Raw genomic sequence first — 20,000 nt, forward strand, 5'->3', positions numbered from 1 at the left:
TTTGATGGCCAAAGATGGTTTAGTACTTCATCTGGAAAGCCTTGATGGCAAGCAGAGATCAGATGTAGTCGGTCACCACAGATACTTTCTAAACCCTGAGGGTTTCCAGGCTGTTGCTTGGCAACTCAAAAGTTCCACGGATTGTCAAAGGGATTAAGACCCCAAGACTTCTTCTTGGCCCACACCTTTCTTTCCCTGGCACAAGGTTTGGGTTATTGTCATGCTGAGGACCTGTCCAGGGACCATTTACTGAACCAGGAGGTTCTCATCCAAGGTTCCACAAGTCATTAAATTCAGATTGTAGACCAAAAACCATTGAGCACTCAATAGTGAATCAGTTCCAGTCTTGAGTGTGAGTCATTCAGGTCTTGATTGTCCAAGTTCAGAAAGTACACGTGTCATGTTAATATTCGATCAAGTGTTTTATTTATACTTTGCTTACACAACATTAAGTAGATTTGGTTTTCTGGGCTGCTCCTTCGGTTTTCTCACAATCGTCCTTACACCATCAGAGAAATCTGGTAGGAGATCCAGAGCCAGGAAGACTTTTCTTACATTGAACAAAAATATAAGCGCAACACTTTTGTTTTTGCTCCCATTTTTCATGATTTGAACTCAAAGATCTATTCCTCTCAAATATTGTTCACAAATCTGTCTAAATCTGTGTTAGTGAGCATTTCTTATTTGCCAAGATAATCCGTCCCACCTCGCAGGTGTGGCATATCGAGATGCTGATTAAACTGCATCATTATTGCACAGAAATGTGCATTTTGGCTTTATTGGGGGTTTCAGGCGTTTATATTTTTGTTCAGAGTACTTGAATTATTATCATCAACTCGATGAAGCAATTCCTGAAGGGATTGCGTGTGAATGCTCCAATGTTGAAGTTGAACTGAAACGCTGACAGAATGTAGGATGAATGTAAGAATAGTTGGAATGTTTGAATGTTGAAGAGTTTGAATCTCCAGAAAAACCGGAATTTGGTTTGGAACTTGGGAAAGTGTTCTTTTGAATGTCCAGGATGAGTGGAATGTGTTGTTTGAACAGGTGGAAAAATGTCCCGTTCATTTTAATGGGAACTTCCTGGAATTTTGGGAAATGCGGGATTAAAAAAAAGGAGCATGAATGTCCTGAATGAGATGATTTGGATGTGTTGGTATTGTTTAATTGGGTCAAGAAATGTTGAAGTAGTAACAGTTTTTCAATTGAGAAATTGTATTATGGAATCTCGGGAAAACTGGGAATATTTCTAGTTCCTAAACCAACTTGTGTTTTTGTCCTGACCAAGAAGAATGTTTTGCAAAGTTGTGTTGAAGTAACAAGAAGGTTGATGTCCAAGGTGGCCGCTCACATCGGCAGTGAGCACCATGAAGTCAACTTCAGTGCAGAAGAAGGCATCAGAGCAGTGGAGGAAGTCATCGTCAGCCTCGAGACCTACGACATCACCACCATACGCGCCTCCGTCGGTGAGTACTAACTCATGTTTTACTACTACACTCATGTTTTACTACTACACTCATGTTTTACTACTACACTCACAATACTGGTCATTTGTTGTCAAAATAACAGGATTAGAACAGCGATGAACACGCCTTTAGAGCAACACTAGCAAAGTATACGATAGTATAGCCAAATATAATATAGTATAGCATAGTAAATATAGTATAGTATGGGAAAGTATACTATAGTGTAGCCAAATATAATATAGTATAGCATAGTAAATATAATATAGTATGGGGAAGTATACTATAGTATAGTCAAATATAATATAGTATAGCATAGTAAAATATAGTATAGTATGGGGAAGTATGCTATAGTATAGCCAAATATAATATAGTATAGCATAATAAAATATAGTATAGTCAAATATAGGCTAGCAAAGTATACTATAGTATAGTTGAATATAGGCGAGCAAAGTATACTATAGTATAGTCAAATATAGGCTAGCAAGTATAGTCAAATATAGGCTAGCAAAGTATACTATTGTATAGTCAAATATAGGCTAGCAAAGTATAGTCAAATATAGGCTAGCAAAGTATACTATAGTATAGTCAAATATAGGCTAGCAAGTATAGTCAAATATAGGCTAGCAAAGTATACTATAGTATAGTCAAATATAGGCTAGCAAAGTATACTATAGTATAGTCAAATATAGGCTAGCAAATTATACTATAGTATAGTCAAATATAGTATAGCATAGTAAAATATAGTATATTATGGGAAAGTATACTATAGTATAGTCAAATATAATATAGTATAGCATAGTAAAATATAGTATAGTATGGGAAAGTATACTATAGGATAGCCAAATATAATATAGTATAGCATAGTAAAATATAGTATAGTGAAATATAGGCTAGCAAAGTATAATATATTATAGTGAAATATAGGCTAGCAAAGTATACTATAGTATAGTCGAATATAGGCTAGCAAAGTATACTATAGTATAGTCAAATATAGGCTAGCAAAGTATACTATAGTATAGTCAAATATAGGCTAGCAAAGTATACTATAGTATAGTCAAATATAATATAGTATAGCATAGTAAAATATAGTATGGGGAGGTATACTATAGTATAGTCAAATATATATATATAAATATATATAGGAATATAGTATAGCATAGTAAAATATAGTATAGTCAAATATAGGCTAGCAAAGTATACTATAGTATAGTCAAATATAGGCTAACAAAATATACTATAGTATAGTCAAATATAGGCGAGCAAAGTATACTATAGTATAGTCAAATATAGGCTAGCAAAGTATACTATAGTATAGTCAAATATAGGCTAGCAAAGTATAGTATAGTCAAATATAGGCTAGCAAAGTATAGTATAGTCAAATATAGGCTAGCAAAGTATACTATAGTATTGTCAAATATAGGCTAGCAAAGTATACTATAGTATAGTCAAATATAGGCTAGCAAAGTATACTACAGTATAGACAAATATAATATAGTATAGCATAATAAAATATAGTATAGTATGGGAAAGTATACTATAATATAGCCAAATATAATATAGTATAGCATAGTAAAATATAGTATAGTCAAATATAGACTAGCAAAGTATGCTATAGTATAGTCAAATATAGGCGAGCAAAGTATACTATAGTATAGTCAAATATAGGCTAGCAAAGTATACTATAGTATAGTCAAATATAGGCTAACAAAATATACTATAGTATAGTCAAATACAGGCTTGCAAAGTATACTATAGTCAAATATAGGCTAGCAAAGTATACTATAGTCAAATATAGGCTTGCAAAGTATACTATAGTCAAATATAGGCTAGCAAAGTATAGTATAGTCAAATATAGGCGAGCAAAGTATACTATAGTTTAGTCAAATATAGGCGAGGATAGTATATTATAGTATAGTCAAATATAGGCTAGCAAAGTATACTATAGTATAGTCAAATATAGGCTAGCAAAGTATACTATAGTATAGTCAAATATAGGCTAGCAAAGTATACTGTAGTATAGTCAAATATAGGCTAGCAAAGTGTACTATAGTATAGTCAAATATAGGCGAGCAAAGTGTACTATAGTATAGTCAAATATAGGTTAGCAAAGTATAGTATAGTCAAATATAATATAGTATAGCATAGTAAAATATAGTATAGTATGGGAAAGTATACTATAGTATAGCCAAATATAATATAGTATAGCATAGTAAAATATAGTATAGTCAAATATAGACTAGCAAAGTATGCTATAGTATAGTCAAATATAGGCGAGCAAAGTATACTGTAGTATAGTCAAATATAGGCGAGCAAAGTATACTATAGTATAGTCAAATATAGGCTAGCAAAGTATACTATAGTATAGTCAAATATAGGCTAACAAAATATACTATAGTATAGTCAAATATAGGCGAGCAAAGAATACTATAGTATAGTCAAATATAGGCTAGCAAAGTATACTATAGTATAGTCAAATATAGGCTAGCAAAGTATACTATAGTATAGTCAAATATAGGCTAACAAAATATACTATAGTATAGTCAAATACAGGCTTGCAAAGTATACTATAGTCAAATATAGGCTAGCAAAGTATACTATAGTCAAATATAGGCTTGCAAAGTATACTATAGTCCAGGGGTCACCAACGCGGTGCCCGCGGGCACCAGGTCGCCCGTAAGGACCAGATGAGTCGCCCGCGGGCCTGTTCTAAAAAAAAAAAAAAAAAATTTTTTTTAATTTTTTTATTTTTTAAATTAAATCTACATAGAAAAAACACAAGATACACTTTCAATCAGTGCATCAACCCAAACAACCTCCCCCATGCACACTCATCCACACCCACTCACACAAAAGGGGTTATTTCTTTCTGCTACCAATATTCTGGTTCCCACAACATAGACAACACATCTGCAAGGGACACAGTCCCTGAAGCACACATGATTGTATAGGCTGCTGGTCCACTAACATTTTCATTAATTACCATTTTTTATGTAATTATTTTTATATTGGTTTACTTTCTTTTTTTTCCAAGAAAATGTTTTTTATTTATTTATCTTATTTTATTTTATTTTTAAAAAAAGGGCCTTATCTTCAACAGACCAGGTTGTCAGTGAAATTAGATTTGTTTAAAGGGTTTTTTAAACCAGGCCCAGTCCAGATAATGTCCAAGTCGGACTCAGCAACACACACCTTCATTCATGTACACAGAAAAAAATTAGGGAACACAACAGATTGCATATAATTTATAAACAAAATTACATTTTCAAAATAAGCATTTATGTACAGTCCAGATTATGTCCAGGTCACTCAAATTAGGGAACACAACAACAGATATCATATAATCTATAAACATAATTATACTTTCAAAATAAGCCTTTGAGGACTTCTCATCTTTTTTTTAATGTTTTTTGGCATCATTATCGTTTTCAACCATGTAACTTTCTAAAGTTAGAAAATACTGAATAAATGTTTTAAAGAAAGTAATACTAAGTGAATGCAAAGTATGCAATGTTTTTGGCCTTAAAAATAAACATTTTACAGAGTACTATAATTAAATTGACTAAATTGATTGTCAATGAACTCTCCTAAAATAACAGAAACCACATTAAGCTTCATAAACACACCAATCCTTAAACACATTTTTTCAACTTCCACCCAAAACAAAGACACAATATGACAATACCAAAACAAATGCAGGGTGGATTCAGGCTCCTGACAACAAAATCGGCAATCATCTGACTCTGTCATATTCCATAATTTTAACATTTTCCCTGTGGGTAAGAAGTTATAAATAATTTAAATTTGAAAATAACGATTTTGCACATCGATAGTGGTTTTATAGATTAGTTTGACTATGGCATCCCATGGCAACGGGCAGTCAAAAAAGTCCTCCCATTTTCCATTTGTGTTGAATGAGGCAGCCTTCAAAGATTTCTTTATTAAATAAAAATTATATATTTTTCTATTTATTTTAATTCCTTTTTGCCAACTAGAATTTCTTATTAGAGGTTTACAAACTAATAATTTAGTAGTTCCACAATTAATTATTTGTTTCCATCTTTTCCCAATTACTCCAGTTAGTTGATAAAATGAAAAGCTTGAGCAAGCATCACCATACCTAAATTCATCATACTTCATAATTTTACCATTCTCATTGATAATATCATTGACAAAAATGATTCCTCTTTCAAACATATTTTTCCAAAAGAAAGGCTTTCCATCTATTACAATATTAGAGTTCATCCATATTAACTGCTGCAAAATATCGTCTCTTTTTTCTGGCACATAAAATTGAAAACACCACTATGAGTGGATTGTTTCCTTTATGAACCCCGCCATGTTTCCCAGCAGACTCTCTGGGAGGGGATCACTTGTAAAAAAGGATACAATTTCTTTTGATACAGTACATGTTTTTTGTCCAACAGGACATTTGTGTACCACTCAATGTTTAAATACATCTTTGGAACAATTGATGCTTTTAAAGACAGACACATAGCTTCAAGGTTGAGAAGTTTCAGGCCCCCATATTCATACTCTTTGTACAAAACCTTTCTTTTAATCTTTTCTGGTTTGCCGTTCCAGACAAAATCGAAGACCCTCCGCTCATAAATCTTAAAAAAGTTTTGTGATAGAGCTGGTAATGACAAAAACTAATAAATAAATTGAGGAATAATTAACGAGTTGGCAATAGACATTTTACCATACAAGGTTAGGGATTTCTCTTTCCATAATTGCATAATTTTGTCCAGCTTTCTTAGTCGATTATCATAATTTACTGAGCCTAGATCTTCCAGATTTTCTGGGACAACAACACCAAGTATGTTAACTGGTCCATCTGTCCACAAAACAAGCACTTTGCATTCCATTCGAAAGGACGTTCCCTTTAGATTTCCGATCCTTAACATTTTACATTTATCATAATTAAGCTTAAGGCCAGATTGCTGTGAAAATATGTCCAAAAGATTAAGGTTCCGCAAACAATGAGGAAAAATCTTATCTTTGTGAATCAGCCTTTTCTGACATAAACTCCATCAAGAACAAACACAGAACACGCCTCACTGATGCACATCTGCAAGACTCACTCAGAGTTGCAGTGTCAAGTTACACACCAGAGTACAACACACTAGTTAACAGCATGCAATGCCAGGCTTCCCACTAACTGACAAAGAAACAGATAACAGATTTGGTGTCCAGTTCAAAGTGTGACATGATTTAAAAATTTGAGAGTTTACTTTTGTATTTTACATGAGTTATTATTTGTACAAACATGGTGCAAAGTAATTCATGATTTGTTAAAAAATGTTAGTGGCTAGCTAGTTAAAATGGGATATTGTGATTTCACAAGACTGTCTTAGAAGTGATCATTTGGAAATGTTCAATTTGAAAAATGTGCACTTAGAGAAAATATAAAAATAAAGTGTTGCATATTGATATTTATCTGTTTCTATATATATTTATTGTGAGAAATCATTAAGATGATCAGTGTTTCTACAAAGATAAATATCATTAATTATTAATAATAACAGAGTTAAAGGTAAATTGAGCAAATTGGCTATTTCTGGCAATTTATTTAAGTGTGTATCTAACTGGTAGCCCTTCGCATTAATCAGTACCCAAGAAGTAGCCCTTGGTTTCAAAAAGGTTGGTGACCCCTGCTATAGTCAAATATAGGCTAGCAAAGTATAGTATAGTCAAATATAGGCGAGCAAAGTATACTATAGTTTAGTCAAATATAGGCGAGCATAGTATATTATAGTATAGTCAAATATAGGCTAGCAAAGTATACTATAGTATAGTCAAATATAGGCTAGCAAAGTATACTATAGTATAGTCAAATATAGGCTAGCAAAGTATACTGTAGTATAGTCAAATATAGGCTAGCAAAGTGTACTATAGTATAGTCAAATATAGGCGAGCAAAGTGTACTATAGTATAGTCAAATATAGGTTAGCAAAGTATAGTATAGTCAAATATAATATAGTATAGCATAGTAAAATATAGTATAGTATGGGAAAGTATACTATAGTATAGCCAAATATAATATAGTATAGCATAGTAAAATATAGTATAGTCAAATATAGACTAGCAAAGTATGCTATAGTGTAGTCAAATATAGGCGAGCAAAGTATACTATAGTATAGTCAAATATAGGCGAGCAAAGTATACTATAGTATAGTCAAATATAGGCTAGCAAAGTATACTATAGTATAGTCAAATATAGGCTAACAAAATATACTATAGTATAGTCAAATATAGGCGAGCAAAGAATACTATAGTATAGTCAAATATAGGCTAGCAAAGTATACTATAGTATAGTCAAATATAGGCGATCAAAGTATACTATAGTATAGTCAAATATAGGCGAGCAAAGTATACTATAGTATAGTCAAATATAGGCTAGCAAAGTATACTATAGTATAGTCAAATATAGGCTAACAAAATATACTATAGTATAGTCAAATATAGGCTAGCAAAGTATACTATAGTATAGTCAAATATAGGCTAGCAAAGTATACTATAGTATAGTCAAATAAAGGCTAGCAAAGTATACTATAGTATAGTCAAATATAGGCTAGCAAAGTATACTATAGTATAGCCAAATATAGGCTAGCAAAGTATACTATAGTATAGTCAAATATAGGCTAGCAAAGTATACTATAGTATAGTCAAATATAGGCGAGCAAAGTATACTATAGTATAGTCAAATATAGGCTAGCAAAGTATACTACAGTATAGTCAAATATAATATAGTATAGCATAGTAAAATATAGTATAGTATGGGAAAGTATACTATAGTATAGTCAAATATAGGCGAGCAAAGTATACTATAGTATAGTCAAATATAGGCTAGCAAAGTGTACTGTAGTATAATAAAAAATAGGCTAGCAAAGTGTACTATAGTATAGTCAAATATAGGCGAGCAAAGTGTACTATAGTATAGTCAAATATAGGCTAGCAAAGTATACTATAGTATAGCCAAATATAGGCTAGCAAAGTATACTATAGTATAGTCAAATATAGGCTAGCAAAGTATACTATAGTATAGTCAAATATAGGCGAGCAAAGTATACTATAATATAGTCAAATATAGGCTAGCAAAGTATACTACAGTATAGTCAAATATAATATAGTATAGCATAGTAAAATATAGTATAGTATGGGAAAGTATACTATAGTATAGTCAAATATAGGCGAGCAAAGTATACTATAGTATAGTCAAATATAGGCTAGCAAAGTGTACTGTAGTATAATAAAAAATAGGCTAGCAAAGTGTACTATAGTATAGTCAAATATAGGCGAGCAAAGTGTACTATAGTATAGTCAAATATAGGCTAGCAAAGTATACTATAGTATAGTCAAATATAGGCTAGCAAAGTATACTATAGTATAGTCAAATATAGGCTAGCAAGGTATACTATAGTATAGTCAAATATAGACGAGCAAAGTATACTATAGTACAGTCAAATATAGGCGAGCAAAGTATACTATAGTATAGTCAAATATAGGCGAGCAAAGTACTGTAGTATAGTCAAATATAGGCTAGCAAAGTGTACTGTAGTATAATAAAATATAGGCTAGCAAAGTGTACTATAGTATAGTCAAATATAGGCGAGCAAAGTATACTATAGTATAGTCAAATATATAGGCTGCAAAGTATACTATAGTATAGTCAAATATAGGCGATCAAAGTATGCTATAGTATAGTCAAATATAGGCCAACAAGTATACAATAGTATAGTCAAATATAGGCCAGCAAAGTACTTGGTATCCTGTAGTCTAGTATAGTGTAGCATGCTATAATATAGTGTAGTGTAGTATGGTATAGCATAGTGTAGTATAGTATAATATAGTGTAGTGTAGTATGGTATAGTATAGTGTAGTATAGTATAATATAGTGTAGTGCAGCATGATATAGTATAGTGTAGTATAGCATAATATAGTGTAGTGTAGTATGGTATAGTATAGTGTGGTGTAGTATGGTATAGTATAGTGTAGTATAGTATAATATAATGTAGTGTAGTATGGTATGGTATAATGAGGTATATTTCCTGTTCCGGCAGGCATGTATTTGGTTTGCAAGTACATTCCTGCAGGTTTTGGACTTATAGTGTAGTCTAGTGTAGTGTAGTATACTGTAGTGTAGTGTAGTGTGGTATAATATAGTATAGTGTAGTGTAGTATGGTATAGTGTAGTATACTGTAGTCTAGTGTAGTGTGGTATAATATAGTATAGTGTAGTGTAGTATACTGTAGTCTAGTGTAGTGTGGTATAGCTTAGTGTAGTGTAGTATGGTGTAATGTAGTGTAGTATACAGTAGTCTAGTGTAGTGTTGGTATAATATTGTATAGTTTAGTGTAATATACTGTAGTCTAGTGTAATGTGGTATAATATAGTATAGTGTAGTGTAGTGTGGTATAATATAGTATAGTGTAGTATGGTGTAATGTAGTGTAGTATACTGTAGTCTAGTATAGTGTAGTCTAGTAGAGTGCAATGTAGTTTGGTATAGTGTAGTCTAGCATAGTATAGTATAGTGTAGTATGGTGTAATGTAGTGTGGTATAGTGCAGTCTAGTATAGTGTAGTATACTGTAGTCTAGTGTAGTGTAGTATGGTGTAATGTAGTGTAGTGTGGTATAATATAGTGTAGTGTAGTATACTGTAGTCTAGTATAGTATGGCGTAGTGTAGCATGGTGTAGTGTAGTATAGTCTAGTATAGTGTAGTATGGTGTAGTGTAGTATAGTATGGTGTAGTGTAGTATAGTATAGTATGGTGTAGTGTAGTATGGTGTAATGTAGTGTAGTACGGTGTAATGTAGTGTAGTGTGGTGTAATGTAGTGTAGTGTGGTGTAATGTAGTATAGTACGGTGTAATGTAGTGTAGTACGGTGTAATGTAGTGTAGTACGGTGTAATGTAGTGTAGTATGGTGTAATGTAGTGTAGTACGGTGTAATGTAGTACGGTGTAATGTAGTGTAGTACGGTGTAATGTAGTGTAGTATGGTGTAGTGTAGTACGGTGTAATGTAGTGTAGTACGGTGTAATGTAGTGTAGTATGGTGTAGTGTAGTATAGTACGGTGTAATGTAGTGTAGTACGGTGTAATGTAGTGTAGTGTGGTGTAATGTAGTGTAATGTAGTGTAGTATGGTGTAATGTAGTGTAGTACGGTGTAATGTAGTATAGTACGGTGTAATGTAGTGTAGTACGGTGTAATGTAGTGTAGTACGGTGTAATGTAGTGTAGTACGGTGTAATGTAGTGTAGTATGGTGTAATGTAGTGTAGTACGGTGTAATGTAGTGTAGTATGGTGTAATGTAGTGTAGTATGATGTAATGTAGTGTAGTACGGTGTAATGTAGTGTAGTACGGTGTAATGTAGTGTAGTATGATGTAATGTAGTGTAGTACGGTGTAATGTAGTGTAGTAGGGTGTAATGTAGTGTAGTACGGTGTAATGTAGTGTAGTATGGTGTAGTGTAGTATAGTACGGTGTAATGTAGTGTAGTAGGGTGTAATGTAGTATAGTACGGTGTAATGTAGTGTAGTATGGTGTAATGTAGTGTAGTACGGTGTAATGTAGTGTAGTATGGTGTAGTGTAGTATAGTACGGTGTAATGTAGTGTAGTAGGGTGTAATGTAGTGTAGTACGGTGTAATGTAGTGTAGTATGGTGTAATGTAGTATAGTACGGTGTAATGTAGTGTAGTATGGTGTAATGTAGTATAGTACGGTGTAATGTAGTGTAGTATGGTGTAATGTAGTGTAGTATGATGTAGTGTAGAATAGTATAGTGTACTGTAGTATAGTACGGTGTAATGAGGTATATTTGCTGTTCCTGCAGGCATGTATTTGATTAGCAAGTACATCAGAGAGCAGACAGACAGTGTTGTCATCTTCTCAGGAGAAGGTTCAGATGAACTCACTCAAGGTTACATGTACTTTCACAAGGTCAGTTGTACTTCATTACTACTACTACTTGTATTACACACACACACACATTACTACTACTTCTTGTATTATACACACACACATTACTACTACTACTTGTATTATACACACACACATTACTACTACTACTTGTATTATACACACACACATTACTACTACTTCTTGTATTATACACACACACATTACTACTACTTCTTGCATTATACACACACACACATTACTACTACTTCTTGCATTATACACACACACACACACACACACACACACACACACACACATTACTACTACTTCTTGTATTATACACACACACATTACTACTACTTCTTGCATTATACACACACACACATTACTACTACTTCTTGCATTATACACACACACACACACACACACACACACACACACACACACACACACACACATTACTACTACTTCTTGTATTATACACACACACATTACTACTACTTCTTGTATTATACACACACACATTACTACTACTACTTGTATTATACACACACACACATTACTACTACTTCTTGTATTATACACACACATTACTACTACTTCTTGTATTATACACACACATTACTACTACTACTTGTATTACACACACACACACATTACTACTACTTCTTGTATTATACACACACACATTACTACTACTTCTTGTATTATACACACACATTACTACTACTTCTTGTATTATACACACACACACATTACTACTACTACTTGTATTACACACACACACACATTACTACTACTTCTTGTATTATACACACACACATTACTACTACTTCTTGTATTATACACACACATTACTACTACTTCTTGTATTATACACACACACATTACTACTACTTCTTGTATTATACACACACACATTACTACTACTTATTGTATTATACACACACACATTACTACTACTTCTTGTATTATACACACACACACACATTACTACTACTTCTTGCATTATACACACACACATTACTACTACTTCTTGTATTATACACACACACATTACTACTACTTCTTGTATTATACACACACACATTACTACTACTTCTTGTATTATACACACACACACATTACTACTACTTCTTGCATTATACACACACACATTACTACTACTTCTTGCATTATACACACACACATTACTACTACTTCTTGTATTATACACACACACATTACTACTACTTCTTGTATTATACACATACACATTACTACTACTTCTTGTATTATACACACACACATTACTACTACTACTTGTATTATACACACACACACATTACTACTACTTCTTGTATTATACACACACACATTACTACTACTACTTGTATTATACACACACACATTACTACTACTTCTTGTATTATACACACACACATTACTACTACTACTTGTATTATACACACACACACACATTACTACTACTACTTGTATTATACACACACACACATTACTACTACTTCTTGTATTATACACACACACATTACTACTACTTCTTGTATTATACACACACACATTACTACTACTTCTTGTATTATACACACACACATTACTACTACTACTTGTATTATACACACACACACATTACTACTACTTCTTGTATTATACACACACATTACTACTACTTCTTGTATTATACACACACATTACTACTACTACTTGTATTACACACACACACACATTACTACTACTTCTTGTATTATACACACACACATTACTACTACTTCTTGTATTATACACACACATTACTACTACTTCTTGTATTATACACACACATTACTACTACTACTTGTATTACACACACACACACACATTACTACTACTTCTTGTATTATACACACACACATTACTACTACTTCTTGTATTATACACACACACACATTACTACTACTTCTTGTATTATACACACACACATTACTACTACTTCTTGTATTATACACACACACATTACTACTACTTCTTGTATTATACACACACACATTACTACTACTTCTTGTATTATACACACACACACATTACTACTACTTCTTGTATTATACACACACACATTACTACTACTTCTTGTATTATACACACACACATTACTACTACTTCTTGTATTATACACACACACATTACTACTACTTCTTGTATTATACACACACATTACTACTACTACTTGTATTACACACACACACACATTACTACTACTTCTTGTATTATACACACACACATTACTACTACTACTTGTATTATACACACACACACATTACTACTACTTCTTGTATTATACACACACACACATTACTACTACTTCTTGCATTATACACACACACATTACTACTACTTCTTGTATTATACACACACACATTACTACTACTTCTTGTATTATACACACACACGTTACTACTACTTCTTGTATTATACACACATGCACGCACGCACGCACACACACACGCACGCACACACACACACACACAGAGTTGTCTACATGAGTCTACATTTTGAGGCTTTTTGTTCATCAGTCAAAAGTTAGAAGATACATTGATTAGATCAGTACACAGCAGTACAGTACTGTACACAGCAGTATTACCACAGTACTGTACACACCAGTATTAGCACAGTACTGTAAACAGCAGTATTAGCACAGTACTATACACACCAGTATTAGCACAGTACTGTACACAGCAGTATTACTACAGTACTGTACACACCAGTATTAGCACAGTACTGTACACACCAGTATTACTACAGTACTGTACACAGCAGTATTACTACAGTACTGTACACACCAGTATTAGCAAAGTACTGTACACAGCAGTATTAGCACAGTACTGTACACAGCAGTATTACTACAGTACTGTACACACCAGTATTAGCACAGTACTGTACACACCAGTATTACTACAGTACTGTACACAGCAGTATTACTACAGTACTGTACACACCAGTATTAGCAAAGTACTGTACACAGCAGTATTACTACAGTACAGTACACAGCAGTATTAGTACAGTACTATACACAGCAGTATTAGTACAGTACTGTACACAGCAGTATTACTACAGTACAGTACACAGCAGTATTAGCACAGTACTGTACACAGCAGTATTACTACAGTACTGTACACACCAGTATTAGCACAGTACTATACACACCAGTATTAGCACAGTACTGTACACAGCAGTATTACTACAGTACTGTACACACCAGTATTAGCACAGTACTATACACACCAGTATTACTACAGTACTGTACACAGCAGTATTACTACAGTACTGTACACACCAGTATTAGCAAAGTACTGTACACAGCAGTATTACTACAGTACAGTACACAGCAGTATTAGTACAGTACTGTACACAGCAGTATTAGTACAGTACTGTACACAGCAGTATTACTACAGTACAGTACACAGCAGTATTAGTACAGTACTATACACAGCAGTATTACTACAGTACTGTACACACCAGTATTAGCAAAGTACTGTACACAGCAGTATTACTACAGTACAGTACACAGCAGTATTAGTACAGTACTATACACAGCAGTATTAGTACAGTACAGTATTAGTAAAGTACCTGTACAGTACAGACAGACAGTATTAGTACAGCACAGTATTAGAACTGTACAGTATTACTACAGTACAGTATTAGTACGTACACTATTAGTACAGTACACTAATTGTATAGTACAGTACAATAATTGTATAGTACAGTACCATTAAAAATGCAATATACTTAATCATAAACATGACATTTATTGCCATGATATTCAAACATGTAGAGTACATACATACAGTACACACATGATCATAGAAAGTACACACATGATCATATTCAAACATGTAGAGTACACACATAATCCTATAAAGTACACACTTACATAATGATATGAAATATGATGTCCTTGTCCAGGCTCCAAGTGCGGAGGCAGGATCAGAAGAAAGTGTTAGACTGCTGAAAGAACTTTACTTGTTTGATAACCTGAGAGCTGATCGCACCACTGCTGCACACGGGTACGTATGCACACCTGTAATGTCATTTATTATGACACACCTGTAATGTCATTTATTATGACACACCTGTAATGGGATGGACTTATTATGACACACCTGTAATATGATGGACACATTATGACACACCTGTAATATGATGGACTTATTATGACACACCTGTAATATGATGGACTTATTATGACACACCTGTAATATGATTGATTATGACACACCTGTAATATGATGGACACATTATGACACACCTGTAATATGATGGACTTATTATGACACACCTGTAATATGATGGACTTATTATGACACACCTTTAATATGATGGACTTATTATGACACACCTGTAATATGATGGACTTATTACGACACACCTTTAATATGATGGACTTATTATGACACACCTGTAATATGATGGACTTATTACGACACACCTTTAATATGATGGATTTATTACGACACACCTGTAATATGATGGATTACGACACACCTGTAATATGATTGATTATGACACACCTGTAATATGATGGATTACGACACACCTGTAATATGAAGGATTACGACACACCTGTAATATGATTGATTACGACACACCTGTAATATGATTGATTATGACACACCTGTAATATGATTGATTGCGACACACCTGTAATATGATGGATTGCGACACACCTGTAATATGATTGATTGCGACACACCTGTAATATGATGGATTGCGACACACCTGTAATATGATTGATTACGACACACCTGTAATATGATTGATTATGACACACCTGTAATATGATTGATTGCGACACACCTGTAATATGATTGATTACGACACACCTGTAATATGATTGATTGCGACACACCTGTAATATGATGGATTGCGACACACCTGTAATATGATGGATTGCGACACACCTGTAATATGATTGATTGCGACACACCTGTAATATGATGGATTACGACACACCTGTAATATGATTGATTGCGACACACCTGTAATATGATTGATTGCGACACACCTGTAATATGATGGATTGCGACACACCTGTAATATGATTGATTGCGACACACCTGTAATATGATGGATTGCGACACACCTGTAATATGATGGATTACGACACACCTGTAAATGATGGATTGCGACACACCTGTAATATGATTATGATGTAGGTTGGAGCTCAGAGTGCCTTTCCTGGACCACAGACTGAGTGCTTACTTCCTGTCACTGCCACCTGAGATGAGGACTCCAAGGGTAGGCAGAATGGAACTTTTCATGAGATTGATGGTGTGCGACTGAATGGAAGGTATCGTAGTCCTCACACGTATCGTCTCTGTGAGCAGCACGGAGTGGAGAAGTTCCTTCTGAGGGACGCCTTCAAAGGTCAAAATCTGATCCCTGATGAGATTCTGTGGCGACGTAAAGAAGCCTTCAGTGATGGAGTCATGTCGGAGAAGAAGTCCTGGTACATCTTCCTGGAGGAGCACCTCCACTCTGTGGTAAGCACACCTACATCACGTTGGACAGTATCACAGTATGACGGAACTGTAATGTGACCATTGACCATCGTTCATAATAGAAAGATGAGCATACAGTATCGCAGTATCACTTTACTACAGTATCACATAACTATGAAGCGATAACTGCATCATGTGACCCACTTTCAAAATAGAGAGATGAGCAAATAGTATCACATGACTACAGTATAGCAGTATCACAGAAGTATAAAGTGATATCTGCATCATATGACCAACTCTTGAAAGAGAACGACTAGCAATAGTAAGGCAGTATCATAATATGTGATCCCAGAACTGTAATGTGATAACTATCATTTGGCCAACTTTCAAAATAGATAGATGAGCAAATAGTATTACAGTATAGCAATTTAACAGTATTACAATATCACAGCATAGCAATATTACAGTACCACAGTATACTGTAGCAATATTATAGTACCACAGCATAGCAATATTACAGTACCACAGTATACTGTAGCAATATTACAGTACCACAGCATAGCAATATTACAGTATTACCGTATCACAGAACTGGAAAGTGATAACTGCATAATTTGTGCAACGTTCATACTAGATAGATGAGTAAATAACATGTGTGTGTGTGTAAAGTAAATACAATGTGTGTACGTGTAGTAAATAAAATGTGTGTGTATGTGTAAAGTAAATACAATGTGTGTGTGTAAAGTAAATACAATGTGTGTGTGTGTGTGTGTGTAAAGTAAATACAATGTGTGTGTGTGTGTGTAAAGTAAATACAATGTGTGTGTAGAGTAAATACAATGTGTGTGTGTATGTAAAGTAAATACAATGTGTGTGTAGAGTAAATACAATGTGTGTGTGTATGTAAAGTAAATACAATGTGTGTGTAGAGTAAATACAATGTGTTTGTGTGTGTGTAAAGTAAATACAATGTGTGTGTGTGTGTGTGTAAAGTAAATACAATGTGTGTGTGTGTGTGTGTGTAAAGTAAATACAATGTGTGTGTGTGTGTAAAGTAAATACAATGTGTGTGTGTAGAGTAAATACAATGTGTGTGTATGTAAAGTAAATACAATGTGTGTGTGTGTGTGTGTAAAGTAAATACAATGTGTGTGTAGAGTAAATACAATGTGTGTGTGTGTAGGTAAAGTAAATACAATGTGTGTGTGTGTGTGTGTAAAGTAAATACAATGTGTGTGTAGAGTAAATACAATGTGTGTGTGTATGTAAAGTAAATACAATGTGTTTGTGTGTGTGTAAAGTAAATACAATGTGTGTGTGTGTGTAAAGTAAATACAATGTGTGTGTGTGTGTGTAAAGTAAATACAATGTGTGTGTAGAGTAAATACAATGTGTGTGTGTAGAGTAAATAAAATGTGTGTGTAGAGTAAATACAATGTGTGTGTGTATGTAAAGTAAATACAATGTGTGTGTAGAGTAAATACAATGTGTGTGTGTATGTAAAGTAAATACAATGTGTGTGTAGAGTAAATACAATGTGTGTGTGTATGTAAAGTAAATACAATGTGTGTGTAGAGTAAATACAATGTGTTTGTGTGTGTGTAAAGTAAATACAATGTGTGTGTGTGTGTGTAAAGTAAATACAATGTGTGTGTGTGTAAAGTAAATACAATGTGTGTGTGTAGAGTAAATACAATGTGTGTGTATGTAAAGTAAATACAATGTGTGTGTGTGTGTGTGTAAAGTAAATACAATGTGTGTGTAGAGTAAATACAATGTGTGTGTGTATGTAAAGTAAATACAATGTGTGTGTGTGTGTGTGTGTAAAGTAAATACAATGTGTGTGTAGAGTAAATACAATGTGTGTGTGTATGTAAAGTAAATACAATGTGTTTGTGTGTGTGTAAAGTAAATACAATGTGTGTGTGTGTGTGTGTGTGTGTGTAAAGTAAATACAATGTGTGTGTGTGTGTGTGTAAAGTAAATACAATGTGTGTGTGTGTATGTAAAGTAAATACAATGTGTGTGTAAAGTAAATACAATGTGTGTGTGTAAAGTAAATACAATGTGTGTGTGTGTGTGTAAAGTAAATACAATGTGTGTGTGTGTGTGTGTGTAAAGTAAATACAATGTGTGTGTGTGTATGTAAAGTAAATACAATGTGTGTGTGTAAAGTAAATACAATGTGTGTGTGTAAAGTAAATACAATGTGTGTGTGTAGAGTAAATACAATGTGTGTGTATGTAAAGTAAATACAATGTGTGTGTAAAGTAAATACAATGTGTGTGTAGAGTAAATACAATGTGTGTGTAAAGTAAATACAATGTGTGTGTGTAAAGTAAATACAATGTGTGTGTAGAGTAAATACAATGTGTGTGTGTAAAGTAAATACAATGTGTAAAGTTAATACAATGTGTGTGTAGAGTAAATACAATGTGTGTGTGTAAAGTAAATACAATGTGTGTGTAGAGTAAATACTAAAGTAAATACAATGTGTGTGTAGAGTAAATACAATGTGTGTGTGTGTGTAAAGTAAATACAATGTGTGTGTATGTAAAGTAAATACAATGTGTGTGTAGAGTAAATACAATGTGTGTGTGTAGAGTAAATACAATGTGTGTGTGTCAGGTGAGCGACGTGCAGCTGGCCAAGGCAAAGGAGATTTGCACCCACAACCGTCCTCACACCAAAGAAGCGTGCTTCTACCGACACGTGTTTGACACTCGCTTTCCTGGACGTGCTGATTGGCTGCCTCACTTCTGGATGCCTCGCTGGATTGAAGCTAACGACCCCTCAGCTCGCACACTCGCCATCTACAAGCTCAACTGTAACCACTGAGCAAGTACTACTTACTAGTACTACTTACTAGTACTACTTACTAGTACTACTAATGCTAAAACATCAATATACTACATGATAGAATGTCAATATGATTGATGTGATTTTCAAACTGTGGAATGCTGGTTCCAAATAATCACTTTATGAAAGTACAGTGTTTTATTTTTCTAGGTTCCAGTGGTTCTCAAACTTTTTTTCAGGGTTAAATAGATATATATATCTAGCTAGAGATATAGATATAGAGATATATAATATATATATATATAGATATATGTATATATTATTATATATATATTATATATATATTATTATATA

The 20,000-nt window shown here is 33.5% G+C and overlaps 1 protein-coding gene across 4 annotated transcripts in view; it reads left to right on the forward strand.

The window, feature by feature from the left end:
* Window positions 1–19,916, forward strand: part of LOC133635930 (asparagine synthetase [glutamine-hydrolyzing]-like) — a 61,206-nt gene extending 41,290 nt beyond the window's left edge. For all 4 annotated transcript variants that reach the window (XM_062029401.1, XM_062029402.1, XM_062029400.1 and 1 more), the window contains 6 exons: window positions 1,340–1,466; window positions 11,306–11,412; window positions 15,313–15,413; window positions 16,563–16,644; window positions 16,734–16,889; window positions 19,476–19,916. In XM_062029401.1, the coding sequence (XP_061885385.1) occupies window positions 1,340–1,466; window positions 11,306–11,412; window positions 15,313–15,413; window positions 16,563–16,644; window positions 16,734–16,889; window positions 19,476–19,685 (783 nt within the window). In that variant the 3' untranslated portion in view covers window positions 19,686–19,916. The remainder of the gene's footprint in view (window positions 1–1,339; window positions 1,467–11,305; window positions 11,413–15,312; window positions 15,414–16,562; window positions 16,645–16,733; window positions 16,890–19,475) is intronic.
* The last annotated feature ends 84 nt before the right edge of the window (window positions 19,917–20,000 follow it).

Source organism: Entelurus aequoreus, linkage group LG20 (assembly GCF_033978785.1).
Source record: "Entelurus aequoreus isolate RoL-2023_Sb linkage group LG20, RoL_Eaeq_v1.1, whole genome shotgun sequence".
Taxonomy (NCBI): domain Eukaryota; kingdom Metazoa; phylum Chordata; class Actinopteri; order Syngnathiformes; family Syngnathidae; genus Entelurus; species Entelurus aequoreus.